The sequence below is a fragment of the Rhinatrema bivittatum genome, chromosome 1, assembly GCF_901001135.1.
Source record: "Rhinatrema bivittatum chromosome 1, aRhiBiv1.1, whole genome shotgun sequence".
Taxonomy (NCBI): Eukaryota; Metazoa; Chordata; class Amphibia; order Gymnophiona; family Rhinatrematidae; genus Rhinatrema; species Rhinatrema bivittatum.
In genome coordinates, this window is record NC_042615.1 from 568,301,303 (window position 1) to 568,318,597 (window position 17,295).

The 17,295-nt window shown below is 43.0% G+C and overlaps 1 protein-coding gene across 4 annotated transcripts in view; it reads left to right on the forward strand.

Moving 5' to 3' along the window:
• The window catches only part of AOPEP (aminopeptidase O (putative)), a 772,742-nt gene that overhangs the window by 393,599 nt on the left and 361,848 nt on the right, over positions 1–17,295 (forward strand). For all 4 annotated transcript variants that reach the window (XM_029617464.1, XM_029617473.1, XM_029617484.1 and 1 more), the window contains exon 9: positions 16,134–16,177. In XM_029617464.1, the coding sequence (XP_029473324.1) occupies positions 16,134–16,177 (44 nt within the window). The remainder of the gene's footprint in view (positions 1–16,133; positions 16,178–17,295) is intronic.

Here is a 17,295-nt window from a genome sequence, read left to right on the forward strand (position 1 = left end):
ATTTACTCTGTCAGACAATAGGACTAGGGGGCACTCCATGAAATTAGCATGTAGCACATTTAAAACTAAACGGCAAAAGTTCTTTTTCACTCAATGCACAATTAAACGCTGGAATTTGTTGCCAGGGGATGTGGTTAGTGCAGTTAGTGTAGCTGGGTTTGAAAAGGGTTTGGATAAGTTTTTGGAGGAGAAGTCCATTACCTGCTATTAATCAAGCTGACTTAGAAAATAGCCACTGCTATTACTAGCATCAATGTTCACTATACATCAACCAACCTCTTCCCTTCAATAATAATACTCCAACATGAACCAATACAAGGGAATACTTGTGCTATGGTGTTGCTTATGTACGGTGGCTCTATTGAAGGACAACCAATTGATGGGTGTCCTTTTCTTTCGCCCCATCTATTATTCTTTATTATCCGTGGGACCATCTGATTAGAAAAATAAGATCAGACAACAAAGGTAAAAAAACAATTATTTTGCCTTTCTGCAATTGGAATTTGCCATCTTTGGGAATGTACATTTCTTATACATTTGTATTTTGCTTTTTCTTCAGTATTCCAGAGTTTACAGAGTCTAGTTTTGCTTGCATATTTCTGTTTCTAATTTGCAGTTTCTTATTCTGTGTTAAGTAAGGGACAATCTGTGATATGCATGTGTGACAGAGGTACAGTATTTTGACTAGCATATATTTTCTTTGTAGGCATTTGACATCAGTCTGGCTTGTTCTGTTTGCCCAGTAGGTAGTGTATTAGTGTTCTAGGGCCTGATGTGTCACACACAGGCTCTCACAGGCAGGTGCTTGGGAGAGAGAGTCTATGTGTGTGAGAGAGAGGGAGTGTGTGTTGAGAGCATTGGCATGTATTATGAGAGTGGGAATGTGTGAAAGAATGAATGTGTTAATATGTGTGTGTGAATGAGAGAGAGAAGAGAGAGTTTGTGTAGCCCTACCTCCACAATCTGTGATAATCTCAGGGTGAGTGGTATGGAGAGCAGGACATTTTTTAATCCTTATTATTGGGTGTAATTTGATGTTTCTATTGTTTTGAAACATTTTATTGTTTTTTTGGGAAATATTAGAACATTTTTTAATTATTGGATGTTTTATTCATCAGATGTTTTGAAATATTTTATTGATGTATCAGAAACAATAGAACAAATTTATGCAAGTTTTTAAAAAAGTATTGGAATTTCATCAGCTCTATTGATATTTATTCTTTTTATTATCATGGTTTTAATGAAATGAATGATGTTTTATATTTCTTGATTTTATTGCTTGATGTTTTGCGAGGAATAATAATACAGTCGGGCTTCTGGTTTCCAGTACAGTTTTTGTTGGCACATTTCTATTTTGTATTTGGTGAGGATTTGTCTGTATTTCAAAGGTTCAGTTATTGTGTAAATTGAATTTTTGCTGTGCAAATTATGGCACTTACCACTGGCTTTTATGACATTATGGTCCTCTCTCATTTCTGTTTTAAACAGAAGTTTGCTCTTTGTTAATTTCATGTGCATGCAGAAAAATGTTTTGCAGTGTTCCTGCAGAATATATATATATTTTAATTCAAATATTTTATTGTAACTTATTGTAACTAATATTTTATTGTTAGGTGCTTATTTTAAGGGAGGGCTTTAGTTAATTGTCTCTCTAAGGATTGGGTTGCTGTGAGCATAAAATTGATAGGCTTTTTTGCATCAAAGAACATAGTGCTCATAAGGTAATGTAGGAGGGTGGACTGTGTTCTAGGGCACCTAACAGCAGCAAATTGTATGATGCACCACAAACTTCAGCAGGCACCCTATGCCCTTAGTATAACAGGTTTGCTAGATGGCTTTGAGTGTCTCTTTTGAAAGATTTTATATTATTTTGCAAGGTATCTGGCAGTATAGGCATGTTTTATTGCTGTTATTGAGGTGACAACATTATTTGAATATATATTTTGTCTAGTGAGTCATAAGGGGAAATATTCTCACTCTGCTTTGCATCCATTTTTGGGTAGATAATTGAGAATGGGGGAAAGTGAGAAGGACATGAGGATTGGAGGAGGGAGAGCATGAAGTAGGGGGATTGAAAAGGGAGTAAGGAAATTGGAAGGGCAGGGAAGTAGGGACATAGAATATGGTTGGGAGATAGGGGAAAGTAGGAACTTAATGACTGAATGAGGATTGGGAGGACAGTGAGAACTGGGCAATTGAGCTGGAATATAGGTGTAAGAGAAGGAGAATTGAAGGAAGGGGAGGAGTCAGAGGAGGTGTGTTAAGGGGGTTTGGGTAAGCAAGTGGAAAGAGACAAGTAGCTAAACTTGAGTCCAAGTTATCCCTGTATCTTCAGTCTGATTATAAAAATCTGGAGTTGGGAGGGGAAAGATAAGGGACCATGCACCAGATCAGTTACAGCATTTATTTATAGATTATTTAATGACATGCCATCGGTGCCACCTCCTGATCCGGCTGGATTTGGACTTTTGCTTCCATCGGAAGGCCCGCAAGGTGCAGGAGACCAGCCATACGACCACTGAGGGGATGATTCCACTGATTCTCAGGATACTGAAGACATTCTATCAGAACCTTCACCTCCAGAGGAAAGACGCCGCTACCCTCCAGAGGACCTTTTGTTTGCCAGCTTTATAAAGGAGATGTCTGAAACCATCCCTTTTAAGCTACAAACAGAAGAGGATGCCAAGCATAGAATGCTGGAGGTTCTTCAATTCATGGATGCCCCCAAAGAAGTGATGGCTCTTCCAGTCCACGAAGTTCTACTTGACCTGTTACACCATACCTGGGAACACCCAGGTACAGTTCCACCAGTGAACAGGAAAACTGACGCCACCTATCTGGTCCAATCAGCTCCAGGATTTCAGAAGAGCCAGCTCCCTCACCACTCTGTAGTAGTCAGATCAGCTCAAAAGAAGGCTAAGAGATCCCGGCCTCATTCTTCGGCTCCTCCTGACAAAGAACAGAAATCCCTGGATGCCTTCGGCTGCAGGGTGTTCCAAGGATCTATGCTGATGGCACGTATAGTAGCCTACCAGCTATACATGACATAATACTCGAGAAATCTCTGGAAACAAGTCCAGGATTTCTCCGAGTCCCTGCCCGAGAAGTTCCAGGAGGTATTAAATGCCATCCTCCAGAAGGGTTTTGATGCTGTTAAGCACGTGGTCAGAGCAGCCTATGACATATTCAAGACTGCCTCCAGAGTGTCAGCAGCAGGTATAAGCGCCAGGCGCTGGGCATGACTAAAATCCTCAGACTTACGTCAAGAAGGCCAAGACAGGTTAGCGGACCTTCCATTCACAGGAGACAATTTGTTTGGAAAAAAGATTCAAGAAGCGGTGGTGCAGCTCAAGGACCACCATGAGACTTTGCACCAATTATCCACTGTTCCCTTGGACTCATCTACCATCAAAAGGCCATTTCGACGGGAATCCAGGAGGCTAACCTATAAAACCCGTAGGTATTACCCTCCTCCATCCTGGACTTGACCAACCAAACCCTCTCAAAGAGGTCAGCCTCGTCAGCATAGGGCCCCGAAAGCCCAACCAACTCCTCAGACTGGTCCTGCTTCAGGGTTTTGACTACCTACTAGAGAGCAGCAGTCAATCCCCACCTCCGACAACATTTCCTGTGAGAGGCCACCTGTGCCACTTTGCCAACAAATGGCACACAATCACGACCGACCAGTGGGTCCTTTCTATAATTGCCCACGGTTACCATCTAAATTTCCATACACTACCACCGGACTCTCCACCGCGTCCGGCGTGAAGTCTAACCGACAGAACTCTCGACCCTCCTGCAGTCCAATGCCGTAGAACTGGTTCCCTGACTGCGAGGAAAAGGGTTCTACTCTCGGTATTTTCTAATTCCAAAAAAGCCAGGTGGCATTCGTCCTATCCTGGACCTCCGTGCCTTAAACAAACATCTCCACAAGGAAAAGTTCAGAATGGTAACCTTGGGTACCATGCTCCCTCTCCTACAAAAGGGAGATTGGCTCTGCTCTCTAGATCTTCAGGAGGTGTATGCCCATATAGCTATATCCCCTCCTCATCAAAAATACCTCAGATTCATAGTCGGTCACAGGCATTTCCAATATCAAGTGCTACCATTCGGCCTAGCGTCAGCATCCCAAGTGTTCACAAAGGCAGCGCAGTATCCACGTCTATCCGTTTTTAGATGATTGGCTACTTGGGTCCATCCAAGGAGGTAGTGCTTCAATCCCTCCATCTTACCATACAACTGCTACAATCCTTGGGGTTCATCATAAACTATCCCAAGTCACATCTGACTCCATCACGCATCCTCTTGTTCATCGGAGCAGATCTAAACACAGTTCAAGCCAGAGCATTCCTCCCAAAGGACCGAGCACGCACTCTCTCAGCCTTGGCCAAAGCAATGCAGACTCGCCGCACTACTACAGCTCATCACCTGCTAACTTTGCTAGATCACATGGCATCCAAGGTTCACGTTACCCCAATGGCTCGACTAGCCATGAGAGTAACACAGTGGTCTTTAAAGTCCCAGTGGTCCCAATCAAATCAAGATCTTTCACATATTGTCCATGTCACCAGCCAGCTTCGACTCACACTAGCTTGGTGGATGTACACGTCCAACCTTCAGATGGGACTTCCCTTTCAACCTCCAGATCCTCAAATTACGTTGACCACAGATACCTCCGATCTGGGTTGGGGAGCCCATATCAACAACCTTCAAACCCAGGGAACCTGGACCAGGGATGAAATAAAGCACCAGATACATTTTCTGGAGCTCAGGACAGTACGGTACGCCCTATTTGCATTTCAGGATTGCCTATCCAACAAGGTAGTCCTAATTGAAATGGACAACTAGGTACCATAGAAACATAGAAATGACGGACGAAGAACCTCCACTCCCTGTCTCTGATGGCTTGGATGCTGAAAGGTTGATCCTACAATCTCTTAACTTTTCTGACAATGTGTCCCAGGTCCTCGTAGCTTCATGGAAGCCTTCTACTAGGAAATCTTATCATTCCTGCCAGCGTTCTGTATACCGACTGATAGCTTGAGGCGCCAAAAGACGCTGAATTTAAAGGGATCCCATCGACAGACTAGAGTGCACGACAAAGGAAATATATCCCTTTTCCTGCCCCACAACAAGGTTCCTGGACTACCACTGGTACCTCTCAGAGTCTGGACTACAAACTTCCTCCATCCGAGTGCATATCAGCAACATAGCTGCTTACCACAAAGGTGTAGGAGATGCCCCAATTTCGGCGCAACCCCTTGTAGGGCGCTTTATGAGAGTCCAGCTGAAGCCTCCACTGCATCCCCCAATTGTGGCATGGGACCTCAATGTTGTACTATCACGGCTCATGCATCCTCTGTTCGAGCATCTACACTCCTGCGAGCTCCGACATATCACTTGGAAAGTGCTCTTTCTAGTTGCTATAATGTCAGCTCGCAGAGTCAGTAAGCTACAGGCACTGGTAACATACCCACCTTATACCAAATTTCTCCACGACCGTGTGGTTCTCCGCACTCACCCTAAATTCCTGACAAAGACAGTTTCAAAATTTTCCTAGAATGGACAGTCTTGGGGGGGGCGGGGGGTGTTGGTGTTGAGGTACTGTTGTGTGTAGGGAAACTATCCCTTACTATACTAAACTTATTAGCAAAAGAGTCAGCTAATTGATTACATATTATTGAAGTTTGATCTAGGCCTAGATGATTTTTTTAACTGGTTAAGTTTTTAACTACCTGGAAAAATTCATTAACATTTGTACCAACATTATGAATCTTTGCAGAAAAATATTGTTTTTTTTAATCAGATGTATCTTTTCCCTTTAAATATTATTTATTTATTTATTTATTTATTTATTTATTTATTTATTTAAGGCTTTTATATACCGACTTTCTTGATACAAATCAAATCAACTCTGTTTACATCGAACAAAGCAGTTAACCATAACCAGATAACAAGAGACATAGATTGAAGAAGCAAAAAGTTACATTATAACAGGGGCGCTAGATGTGACAAGCTAGATGTGACAAGCTCTTTTTGTAAAAGGAGATGGTTATTTTCTCCAACTGCGCTCATATCTCCTAAATTCTCTTTTTAATTCCTTTAATGCTGGTTACACAAGGGTGCATAATTGTGACGCTTAGGGTAAATTACCTTCATGGGGCAAATTCATCTGTAATAGTGGATAGCATGTTGTCCCATGAGGAAACAGCTTGGTTAAATTCAGGCATTGAAAAATTGTCAATGTGGGCTGTTAACTACTCTATAAATTTATCAATATCAAAATGGCCTAGTTTTCTGATGCAATTAGTTATCTGAGTATTATGAACCATCTTAGGTTTTAGTTGAAAGTACAAGAGATAAGAACATGATCAGACCATGGTATTTGTTGCACATGTGGTATTGATGGGGATTGTGTTAGTATGCTTAGGTTCATGAAAAGGAGATCTAAACTATGATCTTGCTTGTGAGTTGGAAATTTACAGTACCCAGCCCATGCCAGCCATCATGTCTGGCAAAAGCTCAGTGGCAGGTGGTAAAGGATCTTTGTCAGTATGTAAATTAAAGTCACCAAGTAATATACAGTCATCATCTTAATATATCAAGCAAGATGGAAAAACTGTGTAAGATAGAGACATGGATATGAATGAGGAAGAAACAGAAAAATGACAGTACTTGAATGTCTCAATCATATACCCCCTGTTTTCCTCCCCTCTAGGATATACATAGTTAGATCATTCAGTCTTATCTCATACAGTTTGTGATGTAGATCCCATACCATTTTAGTAGCACTTCTCAGAATCACTTCCAGTCTTTCTATATCTTTTGCAGATATCATCTCCAGAACTGGACACAGTATTTTAGGTGAGATCTCACTAATGCCTTTGTAAGGTAGTACCCCTAGTGTTCCCCATGAAGAACCAGGCTATGAGTGGCATCCTGTGGGGCAGGTGGGGATAAGAGGGCATAACCAGAGATTAGGGAATAAGAGCTGGAATCCAGGTGGGGATAACCAGATAAGGCCCAGGCCTCTGGGAGGAAGGCAGCTCCTGTAATGTAACAGTGTCCAAACAGTGAGCTGAGACAAAGCAGTATAAACTATGAGCAGTGCGAGTATACTGTCTGAAGGTAAAGGCAGTCCACTGTTGTGTATATGATTGAAGCTGTGAATAAAGATTATGTTTTAAGAAAGGCTGGAGTCTGACTGGTTTATGTCTCCAGGCCTGTGGGAATTACCACTCATTCCCACATATGGTGTCATGCATGGGTTTTTTTCTAAAGCTTTGCACAGAAAAACTCCAGCCTCCAATGAAGTGTCTGTTTGGAGTAAAGGAAGAGTTGAGAAGAGGACAGGTGGTTCGAAACATAGTACAGAACACAAGGAGGCCTGTGGATCTAAAACAAAGTACAGAGGGCAGGGGGTGCACAGAGCATGGTAGCTTGTGTGAAAGGGTGTGGCTCAGAAGCTACACTGAAGAAAAAAAACCCCCAAAGTTTAAAGTTTCAGGTAGAAAGGAAACTGTAAGTGAGCCTGGTTGCAGGGACAGCCAGGAAGTGAGAGGTTTGTATCTGCTAACGGAAGAAGCCCAGCTAGAGGTACATAAGGAATTAACAGGTCGATACAGTAAGGCTGCGGTAGAAACAGTGCGGCAGTGTCAGGCGCACCCTTCCTCCCCGCACGCACAGTTCTCTTCACTAACTCCCCGATACTCTCTTCTAATTGCATGCAAATGCATGCCGCGGCTTTAAAGCGTTAGGGAAAGGTTATGCCCGCGTAACCCATTTTACTGTATAGGCGCTTAATACAGCGCCTATACAGTAACCTGGGTGCGCTGGTACCTGTCATTTCAAATGTCATTTCAAATGACATTTGGAATGACAGGCACCAGGAAGTGTAAAAAACACGAAAAGTCTTTGTTGCTTCGTCGCTGTGTCTCTCCTCCTCCCGGAGCAGGGCGCGAAAGCAGTCTTGCTCCGGGAGGAGGTGAGGCACAGCGGCGAAGACAGACGGGAGAGGAGAAAAAGCAGAGCCGAGCAGAGCCGAGCAAAGCGAAAGCGTGCGAGCAAAGCGAAAGCGTGCAGCAAGCCGGCGAAATAGACCTGCGAGCAGAGGCAATAGCAGCGGTTCGGTAAGCCTGGCACCCTCCTTGATGTAGTACGTCCCGGATGCCCCCCCCTCCCCAGCGCGCCTGCCACTACCCCTTTCATCAGCTGCATCCACTGCGACCAGGCAGTCCCGTGAGGCCTACAAAAAAAAAAAATCCCCGGCTCCCGCGCCCCCGCACTGGCCCGCCGACTCTACCCCCCTCCTCCCGATCAGGCGGGTAGGCGGCGGCGAAAACCAAAGCAATTTTTTTTTTTTCAAAAAGCGACATCACACAATGCATAAAATAATTTCTCCAGCCTTAAAGCGACTTACTTTTGGGATCTGTCAAGTAAGTCGCAAAAGTAACTTACTTTTCAGAAGCCATCACGATCGTAGCTCAAGACGAAGATGACCGCCTGCACGGGGAAAAGCGTGCAATTGGCCGCTGAAGACGTGACGTCACATCTCGTGACGCCAAATGTCGTGACGTCACGTCTTCAGCTGCCAATTGCACGCTTTCCCCGTGCAGGCGGCCATCTTCGTCTTCGTCCGGAGGAGCTAAGATCGTGTTCCTGATGGCTTCAGAAAAGTAAGTCGCTTTTGGAAAAAACCAAAATTGTCGCTTTAAGGCTGGAGAAATTATTTTATGCATTGTGTGATGTCGCGCTGGGGAGGGGGCGCGCTGGGGAGGGGGGGGCATCCGGGACGTACTACATCAAGGAGGGTGCCAGGCTTATTGTTTTATTGTGTTTGAGTATCTTAAGCGGTGTCGATGGATTTGTTTCACAGTCCTAACTCCTACTAGGGGGAGGCGGTAAACTAGCACGTTAAGGCCGCGGCAAAACAGCGGGTTCCTAAGGAGATAATATCAGCGCCCGTTACAGTATCGGAGGGGAATAGCTAATTCCTTCATTATACAGCTTTTTCGTTCATTTACATGCTGGGTGCGGAAAGGGTAATGTGTCTATTTTACAAAGCGCTAAGGACGCGTGAAACTGGAGACTGTATCGCTGGATGGCCTTACTCGTCTGTATTGTGCGCTCCCAGCACGTTACAGACGGGCAATCTTCGACCGGATGATACTGTATCGAGCTGTAAGTGATTTAGTTATTCCTGGTTATGCAGGCATTTTTTAACCTTTTCTTTTGCGTTGAAATAAAGAAAAGAGGAATGACTCTGGTGCAGCAGGGCTGGCCCTGAAAAAGCTGCCAAAGTGGGCTGTGAGTACAGTGAATGGAAACAGGGTTGGGCCATCTTCCAGCAAGCAAGCCACTCTGAATGGAAGGTGTGCAGCCATGAGAAAACCTGGAGTGGAGATTCAGAATCTCCAGGAGGAAGATAGAAAGTTACAAGAGAGCCTTGCAAGGAATTACCATTCCTGGGCTGAGCAAAAATGGATCCAAGAAATACACTGGGCCATGGTCTATTTGGAGTGGATCCTGTTGGCCTTGTCAAAAAGTGGTGATACAGAGTGCCCAGGAGAGGGCACTACAGAGTGTCTAGTGGGCTGCAACACTGATTGGCCAGAGGATGGTGCTACAGGTGGTTTTGAGGAAGACCCTATAGGGTGCCCAAACATTATCGGGTGTCTAGAGTCTACTCCCTTGAGAAGCTCTGAGAAGGGGGTAATGGAGAACCCTGAGAGAGAGGTAACAGAGAGTGCTGGAGAGGGCAACAGAGACTGCCCAGAAGGAGGAAGTGTTAAAAAGTTGGAAGTTGGCGCTACAGGAGGTTCTGAGGAAGGCCCTGTAGAGTGCCCAAAAACTATGGGAGTACAGAGACAACTCCCGTGAGAAGCCCAGAGAGAGAGAGGCACGGCAAGTGAGAGATACCATGGAGAGCCTAGAGGGTGGCGCTGCGGAGACCCCAACGAGTGAGGCTGTGGAAGAGCTGGTGAGTGGCGTGGATGAGTGGCCAGAGTGTAGAGAAGTGGAAACTACACAGAGCCTAAGGGGAGGCGTTGCAGAATGTACAGAGGAGAAAACCACAGAAAGCCCAGAGGGAGAAGCTGCAGAGAACCTGGACGAAGAGTCCACAGGGAGCCCAGAGGATGGCATTGTGGAAACTCCAGCAACTGAGGATACAGAGAAGTTAAGGAGGGGCTGTACATCAGAGATACCACATGCCAGGAAGTGGGCGCAGCTGTTTATTGAGGAACCAGGACTGGTTGTTCCCCAATTGGTCCATAAAGCTCAATCAGGGTGAAATGTGAACCCAGAGCCAGCAAAGGACTTAGTTAAAGGACTGGGGATGTGCACTGCATGAATGGCACACTGGGTAGTGGTTGTGATGCTGTTGAGGGTAACCCTAAGAGATAGGAGTGAGCATGTCACTAGGTCCCCATTCCCAAGCATAGCTGGTAGGAAGCCAGAGAAAGGAGACTGGGAGGTCTTGGACTATCCTGGAAGGGATCCAGGAGGGAGTAGGGATGCTTGCCCCAGTGGGTCCAAGCTGAGGGGAGGGGTATGTGAGGCAGTGCCCCTAGTGTTCCCCTATTTACCTTTGCAGGACTAGGCTAGATGCCTGGTCCACCTTAAATACCTTAAGGAAAGTAAGCTCCATGGGGGTAGATTTTAAAAGATTGTGCGCGGGCAACCTTTTTAAAATCCGGCCCTATGAGCAGTATCCTGAGGGGCAGGTGGGGCTTGGAGGGAATAAGAGCTGGAGTCCAGGTGGGAATAACCAGACCAGGTCCAGGTCTCTGGGAGGAAGGCAGCTCCTGTATCGTAACACTGTCCAAACACTGAGCTGAGACAAATCAAAACAAACTCTGAACAGAGAGAGTACACTGAAGGTAAAGGCAGCCCACTGTTGTGTATGTGATTGAAGCTGTGAATAAAGATTATGTTTTAAGAAAGGCTGGAGTCTGACTAGTTCACGTCTCCAGGCCTGTGGGAATTACTGCTCGTTCCCACTGCCCTGTACAGAAACATTGCCACCTCCTTTTTTTCCACTTGTTATTCCTCTCCCTACGCACCTTAGCTATCTTTACATCATCTGACACCATCTCCACAAAGGCCCTCTCTTTATTGGTGCACATTAGTATATCCTTTTCTCCCTCTCATGCCCTTGGATTTTGTAGTCCATATACATGATCTTGCATTTTTTTTGCATTAAACCTTAACTACCAATCCATTGACCACTCCTTTGGCTTTCTTTGATTTATTTAAGAATCTTATATTCCGCCACTTTCAGATCAAAACAGTCAAAAACTACATTACCACATAAATTCTCAGTCTGTTTATTCCCTCAGAGGTGTACTCTCTTTTGCAACTTTTAGTGTCATCTGTAGGAAAGCAGCCTTTTTTTTGGTGGCCCTCCTCAATATCACTCACAAAGACATTGAAACAAACATGTCCCAGGATGAAACCCCGAGGCAATCCACTTATCACTCTTTTTTTTCCCCACTAAGTAAATTCTATTAACCATTATTCTCTGTTTTCTCATACTCAGCCAGTTTCTAATGCAGTCCATCACCTTGGAGCCCATCCCTAAACAGTTGTTTATTTATGAGCTCCCAATGTGGAGCAGTATCAAAAGCTTTGATGACATCTAAGTATACCACATCCAACGTACAAACTTGAGCCAATTATCTGGCCAGCCAGACAAAAAAATTGATCAGATTTCTTTGATGCAGTCTTCCTGTGGTATAGCCATGCTCCCTCAAATCCTGCAACCCACTGATTTCTAAATATTTCACTATGCTGTCCTTCAGTAGAGTCTCTATTAATTTTCCCACCACTGAAGTTAGACTAACTGACCTGTAATTACCAACTTCCTCTCTGTTCTCAGGTCCTGTGCGACCTCTTCTCTCTCCAAAGATCTACTGGACAGATCTTTCAGCAGACCTGCCAGAACCTCACTGAGCTCCTTTAATATCCTAGGACGTATCCCATCTGGCTCCAGAGTTTTGTCCACTTTCAATTTTTCTAGCTCCATGCAAACACTTTCTTTGGAAAATAGTATGCATTTATTCCACACTTATACGTATCTCTGCCAATAATGGGCAATTCTTCTCCAGTCCCCCCCTTCAGTGAACACTGAGCAGAAATATTTGTTTAGCATTTCTACTTTTTCCTTGTGCCCCACCATATATAGTTCTCCTTTTCTCCTCTGAGTCTTCCAGTCCCACATCTTCCCTTTCTCCTTTCACTGGCATATCTGAAAAAAAGTATGAGCAGCTCATTTTTTCTCCGTGGCAATTTCGTCTTCTGCTTGTGTCCTTGCCATCCTGACTACCTTCACAGCTTTATTCTCTTTTACCAGATTTTCTTCCCTGTGCTCCTCTATCTGAGATCCCTTGCACTTTTAGAATACAATTCTTTTTCTCATACTTTTTCATTTACTACTTTGGAAGAGAAAACCAGTCTTCTTTCTCTCCTACTTTCATTTACTTTCCTAACAATGATCAGTTGCCCTTATTATAGTTCCTTTTAGGTGAGCCCACTGTTGATCTGCTTCATAAAGAGCTTCACTTCCTGCCAACGCTTCCTTAAGGAGCTCTCCCATTTTAGCAAAGTTGTACTCTTGAAATCCAGGACTTTAACCTTAGTATGACCGCTCACTGCTTCGGCGCTTACATTTAAACCGCACTTTCTGATTATCACTAGAACTCAGGTGAACATCTGTCTGGACATCAAAAACCCTGTTCTGCATTTGTAAGTGCCAGGTCTGGTATTGCCCGCCCCTGCCCCCCAACCTCCTGAGCTGGGTAGGAGGATTTCAGTGTCCTGTTACCGTTTGTCTGATGAGGACTGCTTGAAGGGGAATAAAGGATCTCATACTTCTAACTGATTGCACAGATGGGATGCTCAAATCCATATGTGGTGAGAGAAGAACTTGCTAGCAGAGAGATACTTGCATTAGCAATTAGTGAACAGATGATCTGTGAATACCTGTGTCATATGTACTACATCAATTCTAGCTCCTAGGCAGATCAGCTTACTGTGAAATAAAACCTGATATATTCTGAACAAGTCAAAGAGTACGTATTTGTTGTACTGAACATGGTGTGAGACAGACTTCTGACCACAGGGTTGCTATTGCATGAATTATGCACACCATAGAAAAGAGTACTAACCTTCATTGTCTTCAAGAACTTTAGAAGCTACAGAGAGCAGAAAGAGAAGGATAATAGACCTAACAGTCACCATAATACATTCCTTCCATCCATGCATATACCCTGACACAAACATACCCTACTATACACTCATTCCTACCCATATACCCTACAAATCCACACAGACACACTCATGCATATACACATACACACACAGAGATTTATCGCTGTTCATGTCTGGTGTGTGTACTTCTCCAGATGTAACACCCTCCTCCTTGACTTTGCAAATAGCAAGAAAACAGTTTTGTTTAGCATTGAGGAGTCCCTTCGTCCTTGTTTGCTTTCTAAAATTTGAATTTATGCCAGAGTGGCTTGTGGTAATTGGACAAATTGAGGTACTGTATCCATATTTTTCCTCTCTCTGTTTGCGTGTCTTGCTCCTAGCCAAGTAAGATTATAATTATAAATAGTAATTGCTGTAACACACACATTTGACTCTCAAGCTGGAAGAGTGGGAAATAATTGGCAATGCTGATCATGAAGGAGGGAGGAACGTTTTGAAATGAAGTGCTTACCAACATTCCATTGCCTCCAACTGCCTCCCATAAGCTCCACAATCCTACCTAAAGTCTCACACACAAACACAGGAACAGTCTTAAATACAATATTTTATTCTGAAACAGTCCTGTTTCCTGTTTTCCAGAATATTGTCCTTTTCTTGGTAGTCTTAACACAAAGTTTTGAACAAGTTGCAACAACTGGAAAAAACCATACTGAGACATGGCATGTACTCCGTATGTTATGAAACACCTCCATCATCCCTATATACAAATCTATTTTGTTTAGCATTTCCAAAACCATGCCTCTGTACGCTTGCTTTCCCTACTTGTTTTAAATAGGAGGTTTGTAAGGGAGCAAACATGTCATTCATTAATTTCGAGCAACTGACCACCAGCAGGAGCTTCTCTGGTTGTTATTCTGGAGCAAAGTCTGATGGGAAGTGTAGTTTTAAGGGAATATGATTAGGGAGCCAGGTGAAAGAAATTAGCAAATTGAAAGTAGAACACAGAAAGCATAGAGAAACAGAGACTGACACCAACAGAGACAGACAGACAGTCAGACATCTTAACCAGATAGCCTGAAAACTATGCTGGGGGGAGTTTCCATTTAAACAGCCAGCTGTTAGCAGTCATTTGCTACTTTATATAAGAAAGGCTTGCTGTTTGACTGCCTATCTTTATGCAGACTGGTGTTTAAACCCTTAAGTGTATGCCTGAAATGCCTTAATGATTTAGAATTAATTTATCAACTGTAGACAGAGAACTTTTTAACTGAAAATAAAGAGAGATAAACAGGTCCTTGACTCCGGAGAGTTCTGGCAATCCATTCTATAAACATGTTGAGGCCTTGGTCCTGTCTTTGGCCTGGTGGTTCACAGGTTGGAGTTGTTGTTATAGCTCTGGTTGAGGCTGCAGGAGGAAGAAGAGATGCAATTGTAATTGGAGCTCCAGATGAGGCTGCAGCTCCAGAAAGAACCCCGACCAGAAGAGTTTGAAAGCTCTGTGAAAAGAGCTCTGATGCCAACCTGTGGAATAACCATTATTACAAACAGTAAAATCTTTGTACTTTATACACTGTGGACTATGCAATAACATTTGAGCACCATTTGTCATATGTTATCTTTTGTTTGAAAATACACTTTTGTGGTGTAAATAAAACTGAATTTGTATAGAAAGATATTTTAAACAGTGTATTGTTGTCTTTTTGATTTCCAAAGAGAAATCGGGGAAGATATGGTGGCCTTTGAATATAATTTTACAGTGTCATCTCTTGTGTATCTGCTTCACGTACCTGCTCTTGTACATCTTCTTCCAAACCATGCTCAGAATATTCTCAAAATGCTCTCTGTGCGCACATAACTTTCCACATGACAGCAATAGTGCATGCATACTCCCACACTTTTGAAATTTTGCTTACTGCACACAGAGGCTACTTAAGTGCTTATATGTCGATTTTATGTATACATAAGAACATAAGAAATTACCATACTGGATGAGACCAAGGGTCCATCAAGCCCAGCATCCTGTTTCCAACAATGGCCAATCCAGGCTACAAGTACCTGGCAAGTACCCAAAAACTAAGTATATCCCATGCTACTGATGCTAGTAATAGCAGTGGCTATTTTCTAAGTCAACTTGATTAATAGCAGGTAGTGGACTTCTCCTCCAAGAACTTATCCAAACCTTTTTTGAACCCAGCTACACTAACTGCACTAACCACAATCCTGGCAACAAATTCCAGAGTTTAATTGTGCGTTGAGTGAAAAAGAATTTTCTCTGATTAGTTTTAAATGTGCTACATGCTAACTTCATGGAGTGTCCTAGAGTAAATAAGAGATTCACATTTACCCGTTCTAGACCTCTCATGATTTTAAAGACCTCTATCATATCCCCCCTCAGCCGTCTCTTCTCCAAGCTGAACAGCTCTAACCTCTTTAGTCTTTCCTAATAGGGAAAAGTCTAAAGTCTTTGAAAATTACCACCATAGAGTCTTATAAAATTTTTTTACAAAGGTTTTGAATAATGCTCATTGTTTAAAAAAAAAAAAGTTGCCAATTCTTAGCTCTTTTGGTTTTAAAATAACAAAATATAAGCACAAACAAAGCAAATTTGACAATGTAACAGTTTTTAGTATCAAATAAAACTGCATTCCTACCGTGTTTTCTTTCTTGCACATTGTTGTTACCATTGATTCATTTAAAACAAATATTTGGTTACTCTATATATTTGACATATATACTTTATGTAGCCCTAGCTCAGCAACAGCCCCATACTTTCTAAAGAAATGGACAGTATATGGTAAGGAGACCATAGCTGTGTCCTTATCATAAAGCAATCAATGGTTTTAAAAGCCCTATCACTAATGGAATAAACACAGAATCTGGGCACTGATGGACGTAGTCACTGTGATTCTTTGTTTCTTTTCCAGGATTTTCTTAACATGCTGCTGGAAGACATCCCAGAACAAAAAGGGTAGGTGAAAATCGAGTTAGACAAGATAAAGGAAGGATGTGAGGAACTCAGCCTGACGTGAAAGTGCCTGTCAGGGATGTCAGCAGACCATGTATTTTGGCATCCTTTGTACAATTTAAGTACAAGCTTTGAGAAGGAAACGTACATAAAACCTTTATTTCCCCTTTTCATTCTATGCACTGTTGTGGCCTCTTTTTTTTTTATTTATTATAAATAGATCAAAGACGTTTTAGTTGTGCTGTTAAGATTGATTCCCTCTCAATTTTCAAACATGTATGAAGTGGGTTATTTTTGCTGAGGATTATTATTTTTTTTTTCAACAAAACCTTACCCTTTGAATAAATGCTGTTTTTTCCCCCCACCTATTTCTTTCAGCAGTTTCACTCTTTTATCCTACATTTCTAATCCTTTATCCTGCTGTTTAGATCTCATGCTACAGCTCTCCATAGCAGTACATTTATTTTTACTTCCCCACTTTCCCTTGAGTTGGCTATTGCATGGTAACATAGTAAATGATGGCAAAAATAGACCCAATGATCCATCCAGTCTGTCCGGGAAGCTTTTTAAAAATTTTTTTTTTTAGGGTAGTAACAGCCATTCCGAGCAGGTAACCCCAGGTTACCCCTTTTCTTCATTTCCATCTTTAGCCATTAAGGATCCGCTGTATTCCACGCCCTTTTGAATTCCATGACCATTCTTGTCTTTACTACCTCTTCAAAAGCTCTTTCTTCTGCGGAGTTGGGTCCCGGATCTGCTGCAGGTCTGGGGTTAAGAAAAGCACAGAAGCACTTGGCTCCATAAGAGATGCTGTCGTCTGCACTTAAGCGGCTTCTTCCTGAGGAGCCATTTCTGTATGAAGAAGCTGCATGGTGCCAACACCCTTTGGTGCCACATCTGCACAAGTCTCTTCACCTCTGCTTTTTATTTATTTCTTTATTTGATTTCTATTTTTCCTTTTTGGCACTTCAGAGCAGATTATATTCAGGTACTGTAGGTATTTCCCTATTCCCAGAGGACTTGCATTCTAAGTTTGTACCTTAGGCAGTGGGAGGGTAAAATGACTTGCCTGATGTCACGTGGAGTGACAGTAGGATTTGAACCCTGGCTTCCCTGATTTG